Source organism: Leptonotus elevatus, chromosome 19, assembly GCF_054856555.1.
Source record: "Leptonotus elevatus isolate MCC_2025b chromosome 19, RoL_Lele_1.0, whole genome shotgun sequence".
In the NCBI taxonomy this organism is placed as follows: Eukaryota; Metazoa; Chordata; class Actinopteri; order Syngnathiformes; family Syngnathidae; genus Leptonotus; species Leptonotus elevatus.
The window spans coordinates 15,144,492-15,170,577 of NC_141257.1; the positions used below are offsets into that span (position 1 = coordinate 15,144,492).

At 40.1% G+C, this 26,086-nt stretch overlaps 2 protein-coding genes across 3 annotated transcripts in view; one reads left to right on the top strand and one right to left on the bottom strand.

Annotated features, from left to right (window-relative positions):
* Positions 1-21,843, top strand: part of tnfa (tumor necrosis factor a (TNF superfamily, member 2)) — a 40,001-nt gene extending 18,158 nt beyond the window's left edge. The window contains exons 1-5 of one of the 2 annotated variants that reach the window (XM_086062397.1): positions 1,218-2,703; positions 2,795-2,822; positions 2,911-2,967; positions 3,923-4,436; positions 20,023-21,843. In XM_086062397.1, coding sequence (XP_085918523.1) covers positions 2,533-2,703; positions 2,795-2,822; positions 2,911-2,967; positions 3,923-4,383 — 717 coding nt within the window. In that variant the 5' untranslated portion in view covers positions 1,218-2,532 and the 3' untranslated portion in view covers positions 4,384-4,436; positions 20,023-21,843. Of the gene's footprint in view, positions 1-1,217; positions 2,704-2,794; positions 2,823-2,910; positions 2,968-3,922; positions 4,437-20,022 lie in introns of those variants that run through there. The other variant, XM_086062398.1, reaches the window with a different exon arrangement.
* The window catches only part of gabbr1b (gamma-aminobutyric acid (GABA) B receptor, 1b), a 299,674-nt gene continuing 281,134 nt past the window's right edge, over positions 7,547-26,086 (bottom strand). Inside the window, exons 22-24 of the mRNA XM_086062376.1 lie at positions 21,318-21,446; positions 19,981-20,124; positions 7,547-17,710 (exon numbers count right to left, since the gene is read on the bottom strand). Of these exons, the coding sequence (XP_085918502.1) occupies positions 17,423-17,710; positions 19,981-20,124; positions 21,318-21,446 (561 nt within the window). The 3' untranslated portion in view covers positions 7,547-17,422. The remainder of the gene's footprint in view (positions 17,711-19,980; positions 20,125-21,317; positions 21,447-26,086) is intronic.

Below are 26,086 nucleotides of genomic sequence, written 5' to 3' on the forward strand. Positions count from 1 at the left end.
GCACGCACGCACGCACATACTCACCCACATACAAAAAAAAAGAAAAAAAAAGAGCAATGATGATGACATTACGGAATGAACAATACTGAGCTCTTAAAAAAAAAAAAACAACATTAAAAGATGTCCGCCGTTTTCGCATTTTTGTTTTTTTGCTGCCTTTTCGCTGCTGTCAAAGAAGACGGCGGAGGAAAAGACGTATAGTCAGATAGCTACACGTGGAGACTTTTTTTTTACTTTTATTGAACCAATGATATACGAGATTTTTAACTGAAGCCACTCTTGGCCAATCACAGACCAGTTGTGACAAACGTGGGGTGGAGCTGATGTTGGGTCACATAAAGTCAACCGCGGCTCATTTTCTTTAAAAGGCAGACAAACCAGCGTCCAGCTTAGGGTTGCATAGACGCAGGACATTTCACTGAAAAGTAGTACTGTCCGGACGTCTGGCCACCCTAGCTTCTATGGAAGCCAAGTGGGGGAGCGGGGGCTGTGGACCGGTGGGGTGCCTGGCGGGCCGGCAGTGCCCCGTCCTGCTGCGTTGGGTTGGGGGCGCGGGCCGTGTTGGGGGCGCTCCTGCTCCTGGGTTTGCTCTCCGGCCGGTGGCCCCTGCGGGGCCCGAGGGTTGTCCCTTGCCACTGCCGTGGCCTGGGGGGCCCTGAGGTGTTGTGCTTGCTCTGTCCTGGCAGGGGTCGTCGGCTCCCCTCTTTGGTAGAGATTTTCATGCATGCCAGATCCACCACACCAGCATCTATCGAAACTCAGACACAATCTGCTTCTTCCTCTGGTCGTTGAATCGGTGGAGGCTGGTGTCTGTGGATCTTACTCTGCTTCGTCTCTCCTTCCTTCCTTTCCTCAGTCTCTCCTTTGGTCTCTTGAGGTCTACCTGATTTGTTGGAATTTAGATGTTTTTGGGGTTGGTGAAGGACTCTGGTTGGTGGCCCGGTGGGTGGTGGGTGGTATCTGGTCGGTGCTGGATTTCACTTTCCTTTCTTTTCTTTGGTCCTTCCTCGAGTCTCCTGACGGCCTTACGACTGGCTGGATTCTGAAGTGTTTGGTTTAGGTGAACGGTGTGGGATTTTTAAAATAGGTTTTAGGTGAACTCATGAATGCATGCACACACGCACATGCACATACACTTACTCACCCACATACGAAATAAAAATGTATTAAAAAAAAATATATATATATAAAATAAAAAAAGAGAGCAATGATGATATGTCAAATCGGTAAAATTACCGAATGAACAATACTGAGCTCTCCAGTTGGTTTTGGAGTGAGTACTTCCACAAACTTGCGGTACCCCTCCTGCGCTTCCTTTCCTTCGGCACCACAAAGAATACTTCAATGAAAAAAAAACAACAGCTTTGCCCAGGGCTTTGTATTAAATAAGAGTAAATGTCCCCAAAGCAGATGTCTGTGTGTCCAGGAAACATGTGAGTCGGACCAACGTTTATCATCATCCCACATATCATATGGGCTTTGAATAAGTTTCATTTTGCTTCTCTGTACCCCTCAAAAAAAAAAAAATAATAAACTAAGTAAAATGAAAATTCAAAAACTATAATAACCCTGCTTCTGACACACATGCCGCTCTAAAACGGAAAATGTTCCAAATTGAGGACAAATGCGCTGCGACACGGCGTCCCATCCTACATGTTGCTAATTGCTACAGGTTACTCAGTGCAGTGTGAAAAGACCTTCACTCAACAGTAGCTCATGGACCACAGTTTGAGGAAGCAATAGTTTATATTTACAGTATATTATTTATATACTATACTATTTATATGCATTTTTTTTTATTATTATTATTATCATTATTTATTTTATTTTATTTTTATTTTATTATTGTTTATATTATTAAATATATATTTCACACTTGGCCAAATATCCTCACCTTTGAGTTTCCTATTTTACATCATATAGCCCTCGTGTATGATATTTGTGAGGGGGCCGGAGGCAAGGAAAATGTGTCACCTCATGGCCAGTGCATATTTCTTGTCTATTTTTACAAAAAAGAAGAAGTGACACAATACAACAAAAGCACACAATAACTCTGCAATACTGTTGTGTTTACTATTTGCTACAACAGATATGACGCCATTGTCGGATGTGTGACGTTCAATTCAAGGATGTGTTTGTGGTTTGACCCCAAACTAGTCTCCATTTATTGGAACCACATTAATATGACCACAATATACGTGAAACATTGATGTCTGTAAGAGATTGGTTTGTTTTTGTGCTAATACAAATTGAACATATATTAGTATCTTCTTCAGGTGTAGTGTACATTTTACATTTTGCTACTTGAACGCTCGTGGGTGTGAGTGAGTAGGAGTGTCTAAAGTTTTAGATCTTCCTCAGTTTTGGTTCTCTCTCCACTCACAATGAATGATATCATCGGACTTCCCCAGAGGAGCTAACGGTTTTATAAAGGGCTCCACTGTGCAATTTGACAGTCAATAAACGTGAGTCGCAGAAGGAAGACAAACTCTCAGAAGCGACTAAAGCGATAAAGGGCCCTCATTCAGAACAATGGAAGGAGACTGTAAAGTGACTCTTTTTGCTGCTGTGGACACAGAATCAAAGAACTCGTCCAGAACCGCTGCTAAACATGGCTCAAAGCTAACCATGGCTCTTTTGGGTTTCACGTTATTCCTTGCAATTGCCGCTGCTGCTTTTCTCATTTTCAACGTACACACCAAGGTGGGAACAACGTACACAATTGTCTTGTCTGTAAGGATCACATGTCTGAATTGCACTGGTTTAACTCTCGGATTTTATTTCCTTTGGACAGAAGCCAGGACGAAATGAAGACAGTTTTGGTAAGAAATCATAACTTTTCTATTCCCTCAAATAGCATAAGCAAAACTATTGAAATTCTAATAACACTGAATTAATTTTCTTTTACAGATATTCATCACACTCTGCGGCAAATCTCCAATGTCAGAGCTGCCATTCACTTAACAGGTAAGAAGTACTTTAAAATCAACCTTGGAGTGTTCATTAAAAAAGTTGTGGGAATTGAGAAAAATGCTCAGTTTTAGTGTGCCAAGGTGTGCAAGTTGATTTGCATGATTTCCATGTTAAAAATGTTACATATAAGATTGGTAAGTTTACAACACGTTACAGCCATACTATTCTGGTGTCCACTATAACAAATAAAAACATGATAACCCTAATGACACCCCCCCCCCCCCATGTTGTTCTTATGTGGGAAAAGAGACAAAACCAGTAAAAAATAAATAAATTGCCAATCAGAAAAAATGCGTGTCAGAAGGGATTAAGTACATGTTAAAATTAGGTCAATTTAAATGACTTTTATTTTTTATTTTTGTTTTTTTTTGGTGGGGGTGGGGGGGGGAGCAGACATTTAGTCCAAACTTTTCCATTTAGGGCCACTTACAGAAAATATGAAGGATGCAAGGGCCACTTATGTTATGAAGAGAAATTTTGTTTAGTCCCAAAAAATTTGTATATAATAATAATAAAAAAAAAAAAAAGCTACAATATATAAACCAATTGCAATAGCACCTATTTTCCTCCAACACCCTCCCTTCTTACTTTGACCATGTGTAACCATTTAAAAAAAAATTTTTTAACTGTGTCAAATGCCATTTTTAGTGTATGTCAAAAGCCACTGAAAAATGGACGGTCGGCCGCATATGGCTCCCAGGCCATAGTTTGGACACACCTGATTTAGACCGAACTAAACATACATGCTGACAAGCGTGATGAAGTCATGACCCCACAAATCCTAATGCCTAGTTCAAGTTGAGGTCAAATGTCCACCTGCGATGTGACACAGCTTTCCATCCTACCGTACATGTTGCAAAGTGCAGTGTGAAAAGTGCGAGGTGCAAAGTGTTATACAATAATGTTATTATATAACTGTCATTCATTGAAAATCATCTCTCCTCTACAGGACAGTATAATTCTAATATTGCCAACTCGGTGCAATGGATTAATCAGGTGGACCCGTCCCACTCTCAAGGTGGCCTGGAGCTCAAGAACAACGAGATTGTGATCCCAAAAGATGGCCTCTACTTTGTTTACAGTCAAGTATCTTTTCGGGTCAGTTGTCGCAGCGATGACAATGACGACGCATCCGCAACATTGATGGTCCACCTGACCCACAGAGTGAGACGCTGGTCCAGTTCGTTTGGGAATGACGAATACCGGACCATCCTGCACTCTGTCCGGACTGCCTGCCAAAAAAAAGCCAGCGGCGATGCTGACGAAGAGGGCGGCTGGTACTCTGCTGTGTACATGGGAGCTGTCTTTAACCTGTATAAAGGAGACAAGTTAAAGACTGTGACGGAGAAAATGCTGCCAAATCTGGAGGAGGAGGCCGGGAAGACGTTCTTTGGCGTGTTTGCCTTGTGAAAACATAACATGACAGAAAGACCCGAATATGAAAGAATATGAAGAGATTGATGGTGAGCTTCGACTTCTGCTTGTACACCTGCATAAAGTTGGCCCTATATAGAAATAAATGAATTAACATGTGATTCAAACAACAGAGGTGATAAATCCAAGTCCAGAAAGTAAAAACCCTACCACAGTTTGGCTTTAGCCCCAGGTGCTAGCTTGCAAGCTCCCTAACTAGCTCTCAGAGTGCTCGTTTACATGACAGGGAGCAAGGCTACCACAAGGGGCTAAAGTCAAACTGTGGGCAAGGTTTTTACTTTCTGGACCTGATTTGCCACCTCTATCAAACAAGCTATGGTAAGAATAGCAGGCTAAGCAACATTACTGTAAGGCGATTTAGTATAAAACTGTAATGTACGATCTCTGAAATATAAGGAGATTTAACTCATTCACTGCCAGCCCAGTAAAAATCAATCTTTTGACGTCTATAGCCGTCAATGGCAGCGAATTAGTTTAATATATTGTGTACTGTGTACTATCAAGTCAGTACCTTCTGCTGTACTACAAATCTTGATTTGTCAGACGTATACAACTGTGTTGTTCATGCAAGGTTAACATATTGCATATACCCTGAGTTGATTTTTGAAACTGCATTGTACTTACATATTTATTGAATCTATTTATGTATTGGTCTATTTATTTATACCTGAGTTATATGTGGTTTAACAATTTCAACAATGTAAACCGAAGTTAGTAAATTATTTTTGTTAAACTGATATTTAATAAATTATTTATTTAAACAGAAATGTTATATTTATTTACATCAACGAACAGTACCATGACAATTCAAATACAGTTCCCTCAAACAGCATTTAATTCCTTTATTTTTGCAGTAGACTGAACACATAGAAAGAGTGAACTAACCCCCCAATAAAATAAATACTAGTAAAAATGACAACAGTAATCCTATTGTTGGCAACATTCTTATTTCCTGGTGGGATTTGGCATGATAATACAGAATACACATATCAACAGGTTTTATTTTAATTTTATAATAGTACTGTACATATTGGGTGTATTATAATCCTTCATTGTATCATTATATATCAATGTCAATATTATTATGTGGATCTATATATTTGGGAGTCATGACGAGAAGCGACTAATATGAGTTGGTGGTTAACCCACAAAAGGCACCTTAAAGACATGATTACATGATACGGAATATACAGAATGATAAGTAAGTACATAAGTAATTTTAATGATGGCTTGTATTTTTTTGTATTTTTAAAAATGTGTTTAAGATTAGTTTTTATTATAACAATATATGTCATATCTATACAAATAGCAGTTTATCATAACAAATACAAACAATTTATTCTAAATACATTAAAAATAATATGGAACACAGCTGAGGCTAACATGTTTCCATGCTCTTAGATCTAAGTTGTTAATCGTATTCTTAATACCTAGAAATAAAAAATGAAATAATGATATCTTGTCTTATATTCATGTTTTGATGTCAAATCCTTGTTTCTGTACAAAATATGAACAACAGAAAAATAGTCAACATCAAATAAATGTTTTTAACCCTTTCAAGAATCTAAATTAATCACTAGAGTTAATGCTTTAATTTTGACAGCTCATCCATCCATATATATAAAATTGAAGAAAACAAAACAGAACCAAATAATTTATTTTAGTGGGTGGATTTGTAACAATGGCAGCCTTGATGACATTTTCTACCTATTCAATTTGATTAAAAAATTGCGCCTTTACTCATGTAGGTTATGACAGGTATTTACTATTTACTGTGTCTGTAACACTAGTGACAACACAAACGCTTTAATCCATAAAAGAACATTGTGTGCTAGCATTTATGATAATCATACATCATAGATGTCAATAATCCGTTGTCTGTATGCAGTGAAAATTATAACAACCATTGTGTGATCGATTAGCTGCTTTCTTTTATGATGCAGTTTTTTACACTGAGACATATTCCACTGGAGTAGTTCATCAGTGGAAATAGTGAAGGGTTAGTCCCACTGTAAACTGGGAGTTCCCCTGTGGACACCTGCAGCCCACAAAAGGCAGAACCACACATAGTTTCTCAACTGAGCTTTCATTGTTTTCCATCGGGAAATTTTCTGTTGGGTTTGAATCAGCGTTATACTGATCATCTTTTTTTTTTACCTCTGAAAAATAAAGAAACTTATTTGTATTAAGGCCCATTAAGGTGGAGCATGTGGTTTTGCACTCTCTGCATTAGCCAAGTGGTTAGTTATGAAGTGAAGGAAGTCATATGTTTACTCCGTGTGCTTGTGTGGCTTTTATCTGGGTCCTCCGACTTCCTCCTATCAACCACAAACAGAAAGTTGAGTTCACTTTTCTTCACTATAATGAATGTGAATAATAACAGTACAACTCAAAAGCACAATTAAGAGAAATGATGTGTCTCATTGCTGAAGCATTCCCACATATGTGAATGTGATTTTTTATTCTCCACACTTTTGTGCCGCGTAACAACTACCACATAATACTTCCGATTTACACCGTTCAAACTTCAACTTGCTTAAAAAATGACCACCATCTGGGTTATATATCGTCTGATTCCACATCACTTACAGTATTGGCACAATTTAACGTTAAATATCAACTTTTTTCCCATTCATTTTCAATGAGACAGACATTGAACTTTTTCTAAGTATCACTTTCCACGCCCACTTTCATACATATAACTTACCATCATTACCAGGTGTCTGATACTGCTCGGTGGCACAGTTGGTAAAGTGCATTATCCAGTAACCAGGAGGTCATAATTTCATAATTTATCTCTCAATTGACTTCATAAGCATTCCACATGCATTCAAATCTTAGCATTCAGCTATTAGCATTCAGCTTTCAGCATTCCCACGGAATTTCTCCAGATATTGCTCTTAGTCTTGTTACTTCTATTAATTTATATTATCTATGCTTTTCAGAATTGGCTTGTTAAAAATGAGTGTGACCAAATAATTATGGATAATAGACCAAAATTCTACTCAACTCTACTTTAAAACCTTGTTTTGTGAGTTGTTACCACAGCAAAATATTCTTTCAAAACAACACTGGCATGGTTGTGTCTTGCAACTGAATTGAAAAAAAAAAAGGTAAAAAATCACCAGTTCATCAGGCGTTACAGAATAGAAATATATTTTTAATACACATGAAATACAGCTTGTGTATGCAAAGTCAAATGTTCTTATTTACATCATTTGTATTATTTACAGTCGGTGTGCATTTGTTCATGTACATCAATTACATAGCCATTGCTCAACAGTGAAAATACTTTGTTACAGACAAACATTTAATAGATCTAATTACATGTTGACTTGGAGAGATGCAGCAGGAACAATACGCCACGTTTTAATGATTTATACATCTGCGGATCAAACTGTAGTTATTAATTGACAAGTGTTTTCAGTCACTTTACCCATGCTACAGATCAAGCTGTTAGACCACAAACTGTAGACACAAATCCTTGCTTGAACACACAAGCACTAATATACACCAAGTTGCCTATACAGAGGTGTGCACACGCACGCACACACCAAACACACACTCTGGAATTGAAGCGTATAACGCAACAATTAAGATTCAGGCTAATAAATGAATCACATCAGTCACATAAATCACATAAATCAGTCGCTTGTCTGATTTAAGGATTGATAAAGAGGTGCAATTTTTTTGTGTGTCAGAAATGTGGACAAAGGCGGAAGTGTATTGCATTTACTTAACTTATTCAAACCCCAAAACGTATAAATACGTTTATTTAATACTTTGTCCTGCACTCCCAAAAACTTATTCAAACGTTTTTATTTTTTTTTAATTTATTTATGCTGGAGCATACATAAGGCTTTGATGCAACTTCTGACCTGCAGAGGTCGCTTAAAGCAATGGTAGTTATTACAAAAAACGGCCAGCAGGTGGCATCAAAGTATAAGAGATCAGCCAGGGCAATGTTGCAACAAGCTCCTTTTGACTGTTTTTTTTTAAACAAGTTTGTGAATAATGATAAACCTTAGCTATATTCTAATGCGAATTGCTGCAAAACAGAAACAGATAGAAATATACTTTCTTTCCTGATGAAAGAAGATACTCTAATCTTTATTTTGGCAGGTTCCATGTTTTATAGCAATAGAACACAATATTCTTTGGGCCTTGCAAAATCAGTCAAAATCTAGTAAAACAGCCGGGAGTGAAGGGGGCTGCTTCAGTGAAAATAGCGGGGAATGAATGAGTTTAAAAAAAAGGCACCTGTTTAAAGTCGGCAGGCAGGACTATCTCCCAGTGTCTTAAACTCACGTTAAAATAAAATTTAATTAAACTAAATAAGCCGGTCATATTTGCCTATGGGCTCTCAATTCGCATTTGCACTCTAATCTAAGAGGGAAAAAAAATATTACAAAAAACAGGGGGAAATATTCTTTAAAAAAAAAGAAAAAAAATTCGGAAAACCAGACAAACATGTAAAAATCTGAAAAATAAATAAATAAATTAAAAAAACAGAAAAAAATAGTTTAAAAAAATATATAATTTTTGAAAATCAGAAAAAAATCTTGAAAAATCCTGAAAAACACAAAAATGCATAAAACCTTTAAGACAACAATGATTTTCAGACACTCAGTTATTGTGGAAATTCAACCAAACTTGCCATACTCTATATCTGTTCATCTGAAAATACTGTTTTTGGGAGGGGATCACATTAATGAAAAGAAATGCAGTCAAAGTACATGATTTTTGGTGGAACATTAAAACAAACTTTTTATGAATAAGTTTAAATCAAATTGACAGATGTTTTGTTCCATATTTATTTGCAGAGTTTTTGTCCCCAATACAGTTTTGCCTTTATGTGTAACTGCCTTAAATTCATTCAAGTTGTGGTTGCTCAAAGAATAAAAATGATATTTTCTGCTACAGTGTTGATAGTTACAGTACTTCACAGTGCAGATAGATAATAAACCTAAACATAACTCAAATAAGGCAAATAGACACAAGAGTCGACTGATATCAAGCCAGCAAAGTTTGCTTTTTACTGAAGACTTAAAAACAAGCAGCAAGTGAAGGCATGTCATGGGAGGAAACCATTTGGCGAGTCATGTCCTCATCATCACCATAAAATGCTAATAGGCCATAGATGAAACAATTTAGTTTTGCCGATTGTGGCATCACAGTTTTTCCAAGCCATGCAGATGACACATTGCGTTATTCCCAACACGTGTGTGCATTGTGCAACGTAGAAATGCTGACCCATTGAATATAAAGCCACAACAGCACACAACATCCTGTCCGTGGTCTCCTTCCACTAAATATCCGGTAAATGATTTTAGAAAATGTTGCACTGGTGTAATTTTACTGTTCGTCGTATCCTCCCTTTTCAGTTTTAGGATGATTTGATCCATAACTGTCTGTTCCTGTTTTTATTTCCAAATTTGGAAGTGAGAGTTAAAAAAAAAAAAGAGGAAAGATTTGCTGCTTTGAGCAAGGAAAACAGAAACTGTGTGCAAGGAAAACAGAAACTGTGTGCAAGGAAAACAGAAACTGACCTTTTGTTTTTTGTTTTGAATAAGTAAATAAGTGTTAACTAAGCAAAGGCAGTGAAGGCCTTTTAATCAACCCTGAGACATTAAAACTGACATTAAATTGCTCTGATAATAGGCAGACATTAAAATATAAGTGTGTTTGTCAAGAATTGAGTTTTTAACTCTATTTGAAATATATCATCTGGGTCAGCAGCATGCTACCACAAGAAGCAATAATCGTCTTAAAAAACAGTAATGCCACTGAACCTTCTATTTTCACCACCTTTTTGACACACTATGCCAATTTTTTATGGGTTACAGTTACCTAAATTAAAGACATGGCTACATCTGTTGGTCCATAAAACAGTCGTAGACTACTGAAATTAAACAAAAATAATTTTAGAATACATCAATAAACCATTTCATTAACATACAGTATTTGTATTCACATTTTGACAGCAGATATGGAACCTTTGAAGAGTATAATGTACAGCTGTTACATTAGCAGAAAGGTCATCTGCAAAAGACAAAAACAACAACCAAATAAAATAAAGACAATTAGATCATTTAGAATAAGAGATTGATAATTGGTTAAAAAAAAATCTGGCCACACTCCTCAGGCCTTTATTACAAAAAACGGCCACCAGGTAGCAGCAGAGTATAAGAGATCAGCCAGGGCCATGTTGCAACAAGCTCTTTAGCACTGTCAAGCTCATTATTCACAGCTTTGTGAATAATGATGGAATTTAGCTATATTCTAATGCTAATTGCTTTCTAACCGGAAACAGACACAAATATACTTTTTTGATGAAAGAAGAGACTCTAATCTTTCTTATGGTACGTTCCATGTTATTATGGCAATAGAAAATTATATTCTGTGGACCTTGCAAAATCGGTCAAAATCCAGTAAAACAGCCGGGAGCGAAGGGGGTTGCTTCAGTGAAAATAGCTTGGAGTGAATGAGTTTTAATGTGTTTCACCATGTTGGGACGGATATGACGTCACTCGCACCCTTTAGTTACTATTGACTATTGAGTGATACAATATGTAAATCTCTCATCCAGACTCAGATATTTATTTATTTAAACAGAAAGGATATAACCTGACTTGACAGACTTGCATGCGGCGGCTTATTATTTCAATGCGCTGGAGCAACGGTCTCTTCTGTCAGCAAAACAGGCGTCGTCAGTGACGGATTGACAGACCTTCCATCAGTATTGACTGATTGATAAAGAAAATGGGACTCTTAGACTCCGACATTTGTCTCCAGTGTTTACAAAACACTACAGACACTTATTTTCATGCTTTATGGTTATGTACTCCGGTTATGTATTTCTGGACTAAAGTCTTAGAAAAACTTTCCGCTATCTTGGACTGTAGGATACCGTTCTCTCCAAACTTGTGTTTGCTAGGTGACTTAACAACAACTGACTTATCACATAAACAATTTCAATCTACACTTGTAGCCCTTACTATCGCAAAAAAAAAAAAAATCTTGTTAACTGGAAAAATAAACAAACTGAATATCGACCAATGGTCTAACCGCCTCATAAATCACATTTTAATGGAAAAAATATCTGCCTCAAATAAAAACCAAATATCAAAATTTATAGAAACATGGTCTACGTATATAGAATATTTTAACCTAAATCTGGTTACTTAATTCTGCCTGTTAGCGAGAGCCACCGCATCGCGATAACTTACATTGATGTTTCTGTATTTGGCAATTTGTAACTAATGGTTGTGTTTTTATAGTCAGGAACCCAGTTGCTGCCAACAGGATCGAGCAGATTCACCTCCAATGGGCACTAAGGGTTAATATTCGGATTCACTGCATGCCAGTGGGTTAATTCTATAGGTGCTGTCCCCCCCCCTGGCTGGGCGTGGGCGGGTCTGCCCCTCTGTTGGCTGCTGGGTGGCGGCTGCGTCTTGGCCGTTCCCTGGGTCTCTTGGGGGGTGCTGCGTTGCGGGGCTCTCCCTGGTGTCCGGGGCGGCGCCGCTCCGGCACGGTCCGTCGCTCTGGGCCCGGCGACGCGGTTCGGGGCCTGTGGGCCGCCGGGGTGCCCCGTGGTTCCCTCTCCCCTCCCCCTTGCTCCCCCTTGCTGCCTCTCCCTCCTCGCCTACCCCCGCCCGTCCTCCGCCTCCCTGTCCCTTCTCCCTCGTCATCCTTCCTCCTCCTCCTCTCCCCCTCTTTCTGCGGCCCTGCCGCTGCCCCTTGCCCTTCTTGTCATCTCCTTCCCCCCTCCCTTCCCCCTCCCCTGTCCGCCTTCCTTCCCCTCCCCTGGGCCGGGGGCTCCATCCGTGGCCTGGGTCTCGGCGCTCCGGGGGCCGGGAGGGTGGGTGGGTTCGGTGTTGTGCCCGCCCCGCTCCGGTGGACCTCCTGGCACCTCGGGCGGGCCCCAGTATCCGGGGCGGCGAGCCCTATCGCCCCGCCGGGCTGGTCCCATATGCCCGCCGGGGGGTCCCGGTGGGGTGGGTGGGGGTTTGGTGGGTGAGTGCGCCTCCCGCCCGGTTGGGGGGGAGGGGCCCGCTGGTCTCTCCTCTTAACTCACTGCACTAGTTTTGCACAATACACTTTTATAGACATATAGGGCACATAACACACTTTGGGGGGGGGGGGGGTAGGGTGGAAACACCGTCTTCGCCCTACAACTCCCCTCCAATTCTAATGCACCAATGTGTGTGTGTGGGGGGGGGGTGTCGGGGTGCCATCGGTATAGAGTATAGAGCAGTGCTGCGGTCCCCTGTCCGTGCCCCCCCCCCCATTAATTTTTTTAAAGCACCACATACACTCACTGACATGCCTGGGAGGCGGGTGGATCGGAGCGTGGGGATATCATTTCCCTCTGCTCCGGTTCACCTGCTCCCAATTTTAATGCACCACACACACACACACACACACTTGTATATACACTGGGTGCGGTCACATTCAAGGTTTAGGGGTAGAGTTCGCCAGTCGGCGTGCTGGCGGACTCAGAAACAGGGGTTAGCTTTCACTAAGAACGCTGGAGTGACGACTGGGGCCTTTCCCCACTGGGCCTGGGGTTCGGGGGTGCCGACCGTCCTCCGGTGCCCCCATCTCCCCTTCTGCCCCCGGTGTTCCGTCCCTCCATGCGCCGGGGGGTGGGGTGGGTGCGGGTGCCCTCTCCGCTCCGCTGTCCGGCCCCTCTTCGGCGCCGAAGCCTGGGTGCGGGGGTTCCCCGGGAGCTGGGGGGCTGCCGGTTGGTGGGGGTGGGGTCGGCTTTGTTGGGTGGGGTGGTGGTGGTGGGGGTGGCGGGGTGCTGGGGTGTCTGGGGGCTTGGGGCCGGCTGGGGCTGGGTTGGAGGCGGGGGGTGGGGGGGGCTGGCGGGCCTGCAGTGCCCCGTCCTGCTGCGTTGGGTTGGGGGCGCGGGCCGTGTTGGGGTGGGGGGCGCTCCTGCTCCTGGGTTTGCTCTCCGGCCGGTGGCCCTGGCGGGGCCTGGGGGTCGTCCTTTGGCGCTGCCGCGGCCTGGGGGGCCCTGAGGTGTTGCGCTTGCTCTGTCCTGGCAGGGGTCGACGGCCCCCCTCTTTGGTGGAGATTTTCATGCATGCCAGATCCACCACACCAGCATCTATCGAAACTCAGACACAATCTGCTTCTTCCTCAGGTCATTGAATCGGTGGAGGCTGGTGTCTGTGGATCTCACTCTGTTTCGTCTGTCCTTCCTTCCTTTCCTCATTCTCTCCTTTGGTCTCTTGAGGTCTCCCTGATTTGTTAGAATTTAGATGTTTCTGGGTTTGGTGAAGGACTCTGGTTGATGGCCCGGTGGGTGGTGTCTGGTCGGTGCTGGATATAACTTTCCTTTCTTTGGTCCTTCCTCGGGTCTCCTGACGGCGGTGTTCGGTTTAGGTGAACGGTATGGGATTTTTTAATAGGTTTTGAACTAACACACGCACGCACGCACGCACGCACACACGCACATACACATACTCACCCACATACAAAATAAGTGTAACAAAAAAACACGTTTGGATAAAATTTTTCTTGATAAACCATTTGAATTTCTCCTTCAGGTAAACTTAACTCATTCACTCCCAGCCATTTTCACTGAAGCAACCCCCTTCGCTCCCGGCTGATTTTGCAAGGCCCACAGAATATTCTGTTCTGTTGCTATAAAAACATGGAATCTACCAAAAGAAATATTAGAGTCTCCTATCATCAGGAAAGAAAAGTGTATTTCTATCGGTTTCTATTTTGCTGGGTTAGGTTAGGGTTTGATCTCTTATACTCTGCTGCCACCTGCTGGCCGTTTGTGTAATAACTAGCATTGCTTCAAGCGTTCTCTTCAGTTCAGAGGCTGCATCAAAGCCTTCTGTATGCTCGAGCATAAAAAACATCAAAAACGTATAAATATGTTTTGGTACCATGGTAATATTTAAAATAGAACGTTTTTGGGAGCAAATTAGTTAAAGTATCATCAGTGATTGCTCCACTTTTCCGCATCCAATATGGTGGAAGGAAACAATTTATACTCAGAACAGGACCATGGCCTGTGAGAGTAATTCAATTGGCAGTCAAAAATACTACATATATATAAATAGGTTTTTGGGATCCTGGATTTATCTTACAATTGTGACATTTAATCTACTTTTAGATCCTGCGGTAAGCTTAGAAGAGAATTACTCAGTCATCAACTGATGAGGGCTGACTTTGAATCAGCTGATATTCCAGTAGTCAGCTGACTTTGACATGCCACAAAGTGACTAGTTAAGTCACAAAAAATGTTAGTTCCTGTACTACTGCCGTCCTACTTTTCATTATTTCATAACCGTAAACTAGGCGCTATGTAAACAAAACAAGTAAAGCACGGCGCAGAGCTCTTGCTCATGTTATAAAGATAAAAACCATAAAGGCTCACACACACAACCGATTCATAGCCACGCGATATACGACCCACAGCTTTACAAGAAACGTATCTAAGGATTCCCGGCGGATTTTGTATTGTATCGGAATCTGCTACCAATACGGTCCTTATGACTCTCCTTGACGAACGATATCCGGTCGAATCTGTAACTGGATTACTTTTGGATTACTCCAATATTGAGTATGCTCAAGATAGATGGATAGATGGATGATAGATAGATCGATAGATAGATAGACATCCAATGAGGATGACGATGTGTGACATCAACTGCAAAATGAACTTTTATTCCAGTCACAAATTTAGCCGTGTATATGTTGTGTATTATGTTTAAATAGTGAATTGGTGGGAGGAAGATTTGTTTGGAAGGTGTAACTCACATTATGATTGTAGGCTAGCGGGCTAGTTAGCAAGGAGCTACAGCGCGTAGCATGCCGCTGGACTCTCAGCTCAAACTTCCACAAATTTCCTCCTCCCGTGAAGCTTTTTCAAACTGCACGCGTGTGGAGAACACGACGAGTCAGTTCGTTGGTCCCCACCTCCCCGACATGTAGCAACGGTCCCACTCGCGCGGGCGTGCACGCGCGCTCTGTCGCTCTCTTTTGCTCTCTCTCTCTCTCTCTCGCTCTTTTACGCACTCTCTCTCATCGTAGAAATTGTAATCCCTTGAAGTAATCCCCATTTTTGATAAATGTACCTGTAATCTGATTACATGTTTTTTCCTGTAACGGAATACAGTTACACTTTTTTTGTAATCTGATTACATAACGGCAATACATGTATTCAGTTACTCCCCAAGACTGCCCACCCCTATAAACTATACCAAAAAAATCATTTTGTTGCACTTTTAAATACACCTAAAGGATCTTGACCATTGTCAACAACTATCGTCTAATCAAAGATCATTCCAAATTCAATGTATTGGATCCATAATTGTGCATATGGTCCTCGTGGAATGTACCTCTCACTCACTCTCACTTTCGATTGAAAATGAACTGACAAAATCGTATATATAGATGAATATATCTATATAAATGAGTATCAATAAATAGGTGAAAATATTATGAGTAAAATGTTGCAATCCCTCCATTTCCTATAGCACCTGCCAACTAGAACCAATCCCAGTTGACTTTGGGTGATAGGTGGCGTACACCCTGCAATGTTTGCAGTCAATTGCAGGCCAGACTTCAAAACATTCAAACTCAGATTCTCAAGGACAATTTAGTCATCAGTTAACCTAGCGTGTATGTTTCAGGGAGGAAACCGGTGTATCTACGGAAAAGTTACGCACGCACAAAGAGATTGCTCGAGCCGAGATTCAAAAACGGATGACTAATAATATTAGTCAGAAAAATTGTTGGTTGATGATCAAACACAGTTAACCCTATAAAGGGCAAACAGAAGGCTTTGATGCAGCTTCTGATATGAAGAGGTGGCTTAAAACAATGTAGTTATTACAAAAAATGGCCAGCAGGTGGCAGCAGAGTAAAAGAGATCAGCCAGGGCCATGTTGCAACAAGCTCTTTTTGCCAGTGTTTTCAACAGTTATGTGAATAATGATGAAACTTAGCTATATTATATTATATTCTATAAAATTAAAGCATTGTGAACGGATGTATCAAATATGACACAAATCAAAAGTCCTATGTGGAAGTTGATTTAAATCCCCCCGAAAACCAATAAATACTCTATTTACAAATAATTAATTTTCTTTCAGATATTTCATGTTCAGGCTTTATAGGGTTAAGTCACACTTTTTTTCATAGTCTGTCTGGCTCATCCTGTGACTTATACTCAGGTGTGATTTCTATATAGAAAAACCATTTGAGCTCGGACTCGCCCCCAAAACCCGTTCCTTAATCGTAATAAATCATCAAATATTGTCGCACACTCCACTCCATTTCAGAAGATGGCGATGGTGATGCACCAAAGTATTTGCCAATCACCAAAAGAAAGTAGAAGAAGAAATGGAAGAAGGATTTACAGTACAATATTTACAGCACCAAAAGGTAAAATAACAGAACAGGATTCTATGTTTGGCCGCAAAGCAACACTGGAGTCTTGTGAAGGTAAGTCATTTTAAACTAAAAAGAAAATACTTTTCCATATTTAAAAGCAGAAGTTTCGGAATTCATTACTAATATCAACATGATCAGGGAACGTGGATTTTGGGTGCAAGACCGAGCTCTGCTGTTCTTTGTCTTGGTTTTGGTAAACTAGATTTCCCCCAAAATACAACTTATAGTCCAGGGCAACATATTTTGTTTTCTTCTTCATGATTCATTTTTGCGACTTATACTCCAGAGTGACTTATAGTTTGAAAAATACAGTATTTCAATTTGCTGACGGAGAAGTAGGGCCACAATTTAAATGGCTTCTTTAAAGTGTAAGTCTCAGCAATAGCACTGTACATAAGTGGGATAAGCTCAGCAAACAATCAACATGAAACCATTTTCTGAAATCCTAGTTTCCATGACACACCACTAGGATATGGCAAATGCAAAATTGCACTTCACAAAATGAAGTTTTTTGCCTTTATGCCGGAGGCATCTTTTCAATATGTTGTACCTTGTTTAGTTCATCAACATATACAATGAATGTCAGTCCACCTCATTTGTAGAGCATCTGCAGCCGGCTGGTGTGACAATTATTCCGGCTGATTTTGTTGTCAGGCTGGTAGAGGCTAGAGGAATTTCCAAATGATGGAGGGACCGCATGCAGCTCAGAAGTGGGTGCAGGGTACCCTGGCGGCGGGGCCAATGATCTGGGGTCAGTGGGGGGGATGGCGAGCGGGGGGGTGCTGTGGTTTTGATTGGAGACAGTGGATGGTCTTCTCCTTGAGCGAAGGGCCTGTCGCTCAGAGAGCTGGTTCCTCAGCTCCGAAACACGTTCTTCTTTCTGAGGGAACATAGACGAAATTCATTGCAATGCTGTGTTCTATGCGTCCCTCCTAGTCTAAACAGAGTATTATGATTAATATTGGTGGAATGAGAAATAATCAGATCAATGGACCTGTTTGCATTCATTAAAGGGCAAAGGCATTTTGACATTCTACTGACACCTGCTGTCAACGGAAACTGATGACAAAGAGCCTTCAGCTTACTTTGCGAACGTCACGGTTCACCTGTTTTCTGGGTTTCGCAATCTCATCCGTATATGTGTCTGCATTGACAAAGATTGCCTCCAATAATTTTTGCATCAAGCTCCCTCCGCCGTAACATGTTACTCTATCGTTGCAGCTATCAGCATGACTCGTCCGTGTCTTTTCTTCACTTTGACCATGCGATCCAACTGCAGCAGGGAGAATCTGGACTCATTGTTGGACATAACATTACAATTTTGAGTGCGTGCGGTGAAGCCCTATGATACGGATTAAAACTCACTTTCAGTTCTGTTAATTGTTGGAATGCTGAAAAGTTTGCAGTGCAATAACTCTCACATCTACATCCAATTTACACCATTCAAATTTCAACTTGCTTAAATTTTTTTTACGCCTACCGGGGAATATATCATCTGCATCATCAGCACAATTTAACATTAAATATAAATTCTTCCCCATTCATTTTCAATGGGACTGACATTGATTTTTTTCTAAGTCCCACTTTCCACGCCCACTTCCATACATACAATTTATCATCATCACCAGTTGCCGGATATTGCTCGGTGGGGCAGTTGGTAAAGTGCATTGTCCTGTAACTAGGAGGTCGCAGGTTCGAATCCCATTTCTGACTGTATATTGAAAATATATCCATGGCTATTATGCTAAGTGATATACATGTATACCAACTGACTATCATATCAGGAAATGGCTTGTAATTTTACTGAAATGATTAAATGCATGTCAGCTTTCAGCATCAGATGACACTTTTCAAAACAAATACGCCATTAGCCATAACTTCGAACGCGTCAAGTTAGCTCAGTGGTTAGAGCAATTGCCTTCCACCACATAGTACCTGGGTTCAAACCCCACTTGGACCACATTTGAGTACATTCGATGGTTCGATACCTACTGACTATCATATCGGGAAAAGGATTATATTATTACTGAAATGATTTAAGCACATGCATTCAGCTTTTCAGCATTCCCACGCAATTTCTGCAGGAATTGCACTGTCAAGTCAAATGCAGTGTTTGTATAAAGAAAGCAACGACGGAAAAAAAGATAGGCCATAAATACTCATTTTGAGTAGTTCAATATGTTTATTAATACATTTAGAGTTGAAAAAAAAAAGACAAATTCAGATGGCAGAAGGATTCTATCTTTGGCCACAATGCGACACGGGAGTCTAGTTAAGGTAAGCCATCTTAAACTAAAAAGAAAAATTATTGAAAGAAAACAGAAATTTAAGCTGCTGAACGCAGAAAATTGAATTTCAAATAGCTACTGCCACGTCTGGCTGAAAAATGTAATTGCACATTCGCTTCTCAGTACACGATGCACACATGACGTCACAGCCGCTGACAGAGGATGGGAAATTCTAACCCGAATTCAGTATGAAAACTATTGGCTAGAGTCTTGCAGGAGTACTCGTTGTGAACAGCTAAGGTGTTAATCTGCTAATTAGACGATGTTTGAGTCATAAATGGTCAAGTAAAAATGCTATTGTAAAGATATTTTGGTCCAAATTCCTCCGTAGGACAGATTGATTTGGATTTTGACAGTTACAACAAGCAAATTTCACCCACACTATACCATCACTGCCTATTTCACAAACAAAAACCCCCCAAAGAAATGTGCATAACGATGTGTTAAAATAATTATACACCATTCTGTGTTGTATTATGACCATTTGCCACACACTGAAAGATGCTATAATTTTTTGCTGACTTTTGGTCTTATCTTTCTATTTAAAAATGACAAGAAAAGATCAAAAGTCCGTTAGAAATTACTCTTTTCAAATTGTTTTTGTGACAGTTCTATAGTTTTTTGGAACCAAATGGTTTTATTAAAAGTTCACCTCACACATCAGCTTTACAAAATAGCATATGCAGGTGGTGTACACTGTGGGACCACAATAGATCGGGGTCGTCTGCAAATCACAGGGAACATACAAGCAAACAACCATTCATACACACATTTCCACCTTTGGAAAATTTCGAGTCACTAATAAACTCAACTTTATTTATCATTCAGATTGCAAAATAAGGAAAAAGTCAAATTGTCTCACTTCTTGTATAATCTTCTGCAGCTCCTTGTTCTCTCTCTCCAGCTGTCTGGATTTCTCCTCATCATTGTTGTTCATCGATGAACCGGTCTTCATGGTCTCCTGGGCGTCTGATTGCCACTCACCTCGTGTGATCAAACGTCGCATCTACAAAACATGGACTTGCTGTATTACAAATTATCATTAGATTGCTTTTTTTTGACATGACAACGGACCTCTCTGTGTCAAAAACATGGCTAATGTTATGCTATGCTTGCGTTTGGTCTCGTATTTTGACATTAGAAAACAACAATATTTTTTTCTTGCACTAAATGGAGAGAATCCAAACAGCTATTCTAGACAAAGTGTAATATCTGCAGAAATGGGAATGCTGAAAAGATGAATGCTATTAGCGGAAGATTTTAATGCATGCAATGAAAGATAAATGACTAAGTACTAAAATGTTGTCCAAGCAGGATTTTAACCTACGTAGTCCGTGGTGGCAGGCAATTGCTCTAAGCACTGAGTTAACTTGACTTTCAAATTCATGGCTAATGGCATATTTATTTTTAAAAGTGTCATCTGATGCTGAAAGCTAACACATTTAATCATTTCAGTGAAATTATAATTCATTTTCTGGTATGATAGTCCGTTGGTATCGAATGTACTCAAATGTAGTCGAAACGGCGTTTGGGAGGCAATTGCTCTAAACGCTGAACTAATTTGACTTGTTCAAACTCGCTAATGGCATATTTATTTTGAAAAGTGTCATATGCTGCTGAAAGCTAGCATGCATTTAATAATTTCAGTTAAATTATCATACATTTCTTGTTATGGTAGTCAGTTGGTATAAATGTATATGCAATGGATATATTTACAACATAGAGTCGAAGGTAGGATTTGAACCCGCGACCTCCTGGTTATTGAACAATGTACTTTACCAACTGCGCCACTGAGCTGTATAAGACAGGTGGAAATGATGATAAGTTGTATGTATGGAAGTGGGCGTGGAAAGTGGGACTTAGAAAAATTTAATTGTCTGTCTCATTGAAAATGAATGGGAAAAAGTTGATATATAACGTTAAATTGTGCGAATACTGTAAGTAATGTGAAATCTGCTTCAGCATTCCCACAATAATTTAAATGTGGCCAAAGAGGAAAATGATGAATAGACTCCGAGGTTGACAAAAGAGCAAGCTTGGACAGGAGTCGCTGCTGACAAAGCAAGACAGAGACATTCTACAGGTCATTATGTGATATATTATTGCAGCTCAGATAAAGAAAGGCCATTTATTAAACAGACTTTGACTGCTGTTTTAATCTGCATGAAGACGTGACGGGCAGCAGTGATGCTGTTTTACCTTGGGAACAAACAGAACCACCAGCGTGATGTAAACAGAAAAAATGATGGCCAGGGAGGCAAAGGCGAACGAAGCGTCCTGCTGAGATGACAGGATCATGGTGACAGGGGCTGTGATCAAACAAAGCACCTGAGGAAAAGATAGATTGATAAAACATTGTTAGATGGACATGAAGTCATTGTGACAGAATTGTTAGATTTTTTGCTATTTGCCAGCTTTGCAAAGAAAACTTGTTTTCACAATTCTGGGGAAAAAGGTGATTATCAATATGTTAGCAGAATACTTTTTGGTGCATTGTGTATGCAAGTAAAGTCCCACGCTGCTTGGCACTGTCTCTGGGGGTGAGCAGGGATTAAATAGAATTTGACGAGATCAGACAAATAAGAAAATGAATTATTCTCTCTGCGTTAAAATATGTCATTGCCTGATTACCTTGGTGTTTCCATACCCTCAAAAACATGTTTTGTACCATCACTTTCATCCTAATCCTCCTTCTACCACACTTAAAAAATAAATAAATACATTCTGAAAAACAGAGCACCAGCTTCTGTTTAATATATATATTTTTTAGGAATAATTTCCCCCGTTTTTCAGAATTTTTTTTCTGTTTTTCTGAGTAATTTTTTTCTCCTGTTTTTCTGAATAATTTACCCCGTTTTTTTTTATGACAGAAAATATGCAGTTAACAGACAAAATATTCTGAAAAATAGAAAATTAACAAAAATACGCACATAAACGAAGCACCCCCCCAAAAATTGTCAGAAAACAGGAGTTCTAAACATGCAACCCCCCACCCCCGCCACCAATACGCTTCCGTATGTTATACTTACAAGATTTTGTTATTTATTTTTTTCATGCATGGATTGAATGCTACTGAATTCTTAGTAATCACCTTTTTCTAAGGAAATGTTATTTGTTATACCAGCAGTGTCCTTTTAGAAGATGATGAAACAATATGGTGTGGAAGTAAATAACCAAGTTAGTTATGTAGACAGACATTGTCTTGTCACAAACAAAATGAATCCAATCCTACCCAATTTTGTTTGTCGCAAAGCACAACAAGTGAATTAAAGTCATAATAATAGTGGAAAGAGAGCTGTGCTTGTTGTCTCCTTGGCTGTAACAAAGTGATGTGGTTTACTGCTGATTGCAGTCAAGTCAACAAAAAAACTCTGAAAAAGACACCAGCGCGATCTCCTTCAGAGCCGAAATGCAATTACTCAGCGGCTGCTTACGACAAATCGATCCATCAAGCTGGACCCTCTTGATTTTTCCATCCAATGGTAAAACGACTCAAGCATACATGAAGCTACATATATGCAGTAAATATCTCACAGACATCAGGACAGAACTGAAAGCCACCCACTTGATGTATCAGGAACCAACTCACGTTCCAAATAGTAGTCTGTCACAGTTATAAGTGGTAGTGTGTGACAATGTTTTGAATTACAGCACACGTGAATCTGGGTTACATGGCTAAATTAAGATGACTATATAAACAAGGATGACATAAAGAGGGCTAGCGTACAGGCTAAATTGCATTCAGTGTACACATCAGTATATGTATGTATATATATATATAGTCTATGTTTTACTAAAAATATCAAAAACCTTAAATATATAGTATACAGAATGCGAAATGAACTAAATATTCAGGCACATAATCTCATTATTCATGTAAATATAATCATAAATCTGTTGGGTTTCCCTGTACTTCCAAGTGTAAACTCGTCCACGCTTCTCGTGTGTCATTATCCAATCCATTCCACTTAATCATGTCAAAAACGTCCTTATTAGTAAAAATCCAGTCCATGTTTTCACTGCGTCGTCGACTGCGACCATGCTTGCAGTTGAACGTGCCTCTGTCAGCCAAGTGTTCCTAACATGCCAACTACAAACAGCATTGAGGAAAATAATGTGACGGATGGACTGTAATTAATTACATTTATGATCAGAAAACAAGTGATTTCCTTCACTTCAATAGTACTGTAGATAGCGAGAGCCGTTGTCGTGTTTTGTTATCCAATTCTAATCCATTCCACTTGAACTTCTTTATTACTGATAATCCATTCCATGTTTTCCTTGTTTGCTTGCTCCTAACCTGCCGCTATTAGCGTCCATTGTCTTTCACGACCGAGAAAGGGAGTCATGATGCATATAAGGAAGAAAGTTTCTGAGGAAGACATGGTCATCATCACTGTCTGCTGGTAGTAACAATTAGTTACAAATAGCAGAAAGTCCCATGCTATATTGTCTAACAATTACTCTACAATGCATGTGAAGTTCCTGGCTGATATTCAGATGAAGCGGGGTTTTAGAGGGAACTTTATGCTTGAATTCACTTTACATAATTAAAACTACAATACTTTAAAGCAAAAAACAAAAACAAAAAAAATTCAAAAGAACTAAAGACACCTACAAAGTACGGAAATAAACGTTTAATTTAAATTTTAGAGATGACTAAAATTAGTAAATAAAATTTACAGTGTAAGAAAAATAATTTGGGATTAAAAACTTTGAAAGATCTCAATTATAGGCATGGTGAAAAGCATAGTTTTTAACCTGAAATAAAAAATATTCACACTTTAATATTACTTTCATATTTAATTTAGAAGTCATTGAGTAATATTTTCCTTCTAGTCACATATGCACCGAAATGTAACATGCGACTTCAGAAGTATTTGGGAGCAAACAGGTACTGTGCTTTGAGCCAAATTCATGTCATTGGCCGGCCTCTCTGTTGATCAGTTAATAATTAATGCAATGTATCTTAATTGAAAATGATAGACTCACTTAATGACAACACAGTTACCTTTTTTTGCATAGTTTTTCATACACTATAAGACAATGTGTACATATATTTATGTATTTTTGGTTAATTTTATGAAAATGCTTCATGTGTTTGTGTACCATATTAAGACACTGACGGAAATAACACCTCAAGTCTAATAATGAATTTTAACTTTTACACAGTATTGTATTCCTTTTATATCTGTCCATCTGTGCATATTCTAGGGCAGGGGCGGGCAAACTCGGTCTTCGAGGGCCGAAGTCCTGCACATTTTCCAGGTTTCCCTCTTCCAACACAAGCTGATTCCAATCAACAGGATCGTTATCAGGCTTATGCAGAGCTTGCTGATGAACTGATCATATAACAGCTGTGTTGGAGACTGGAAACATCCCAAACCTGCAGGACTCCAGCCCTCGAGGACCGAGTTAAGCCCCCCCTTTCCATGAAACCTAGTGACGTCCCTGGATTCTTCTTCTTTCACCAGGAAAAATAGTATATTTGTATCTGTTTCCGTTTTGCACCAATTAACATTCAAATATAGCTAAGTTTCATCATTATTCACAAACTTGTTGAAAACACTGGGGAAAATAGCTTGTTGCAACATGGCCCTGGTTGATATCTTATACTCTGCTGCCACCTGCTGACCGTTTTTGTAATAACTACCATTGCTTTAAGCGACCTCTTCAGGTCAGAGGCTGCGTCAAAGCCTTCTGTATGCTCTAGCATAAAAAAAAGACCATTGGCAGAGGATGTCTGTTTTAGCGATGCTAATACACAGTCCCATTCGCTTGTAGGCCCTCACAGCAGCTGTGATAGCAGCCTGCAATGTTTTTGGGGTGTGTGCCACAAGCGCACAATCATCAGCATACTGTAGTTCGAGTATGCGAACTGACTTGAGCTTCCTGATGTCAGAGAGATTCTTGTCCAAACGAAAAACAATGGTCACCCCACATTCTTCCTCGATGTCCTTGTATAGAAGAGTTGTCACACAAAGGAGAAAAATGTTAAAGAGCACTAGTGCGAGCACGTAGCCTTGACTGACGCCTGTGCCTACACCAAATGCCTGAGACTCAGTTCCATTTACAATAACCTTGGCATTTATGCCTTCATGGAATTCCAAGCGCTGCAAGAAGTGAAATTCCCTGGCTGTTCCCACATACCGATTTATCGCATTTGTTCTTGTAGATGGCAATAATGCTTGCGGCCCTCCATTGATGGGTGACACATTCCTGCATCCATACTTCAGCAATAAATAGATAAATTGCTTGTGTGCAGAGGTAGTAATCCTGGATTTCAGCTGGGATAGAATCAGGACCAAGGGCTTTTGTTGTCCCACAGCGATCTAATGGCTAAAAGGACCTCGCTGAAAGTTGGATGGTCATCGAGAGACATTATGGTGGGCAGCATAGGAAGCTCGCTGAGGATAGAGATGTCCACTGTGGTGGTGTGATTGAGGAATGCCTCAAAGTGTTCTCTCCATCGTTTGGTGATTTTGACCTGCTCCTTTATAAGGATGGACCCATCTGCACTTCTAACCAGGCAGACACAGCAGCTTCTTAGCCCAAAGAGCGTTAAAGAAGTTTTGCATGTCAAGCTTGTCGGCATAGATCGGGATTTCTTGAGCTTTGGAGGCTCACCACTTGTTCTGCAGGTAGCGAAGCTTCGACATGTCATCATCATTGCTCTCCCTCTCTTTCCCCCCCCCCCCTCTTTTTCTTTTTTTTTGTATGTGCGTGAGTATGTGTGTGTGTGAATGTGTGCGTGCGTGTGAGTGTGTACTCATTAATTCACCTAAAACCTATTAAAAATCCCATACCGTTCACCTAAACCGAATACTTCAGAATCCAGCTAGAGTCGTGAGGTTGTCAGGAGACCCAAGGAAGGATCAAAGAAAAGAAAGGAAAGTGAAATCCAGCACCGACCAGACATCACCTACTACCCACCGGGTTACCAACCAGAATCTTTCACCAACCCCAGA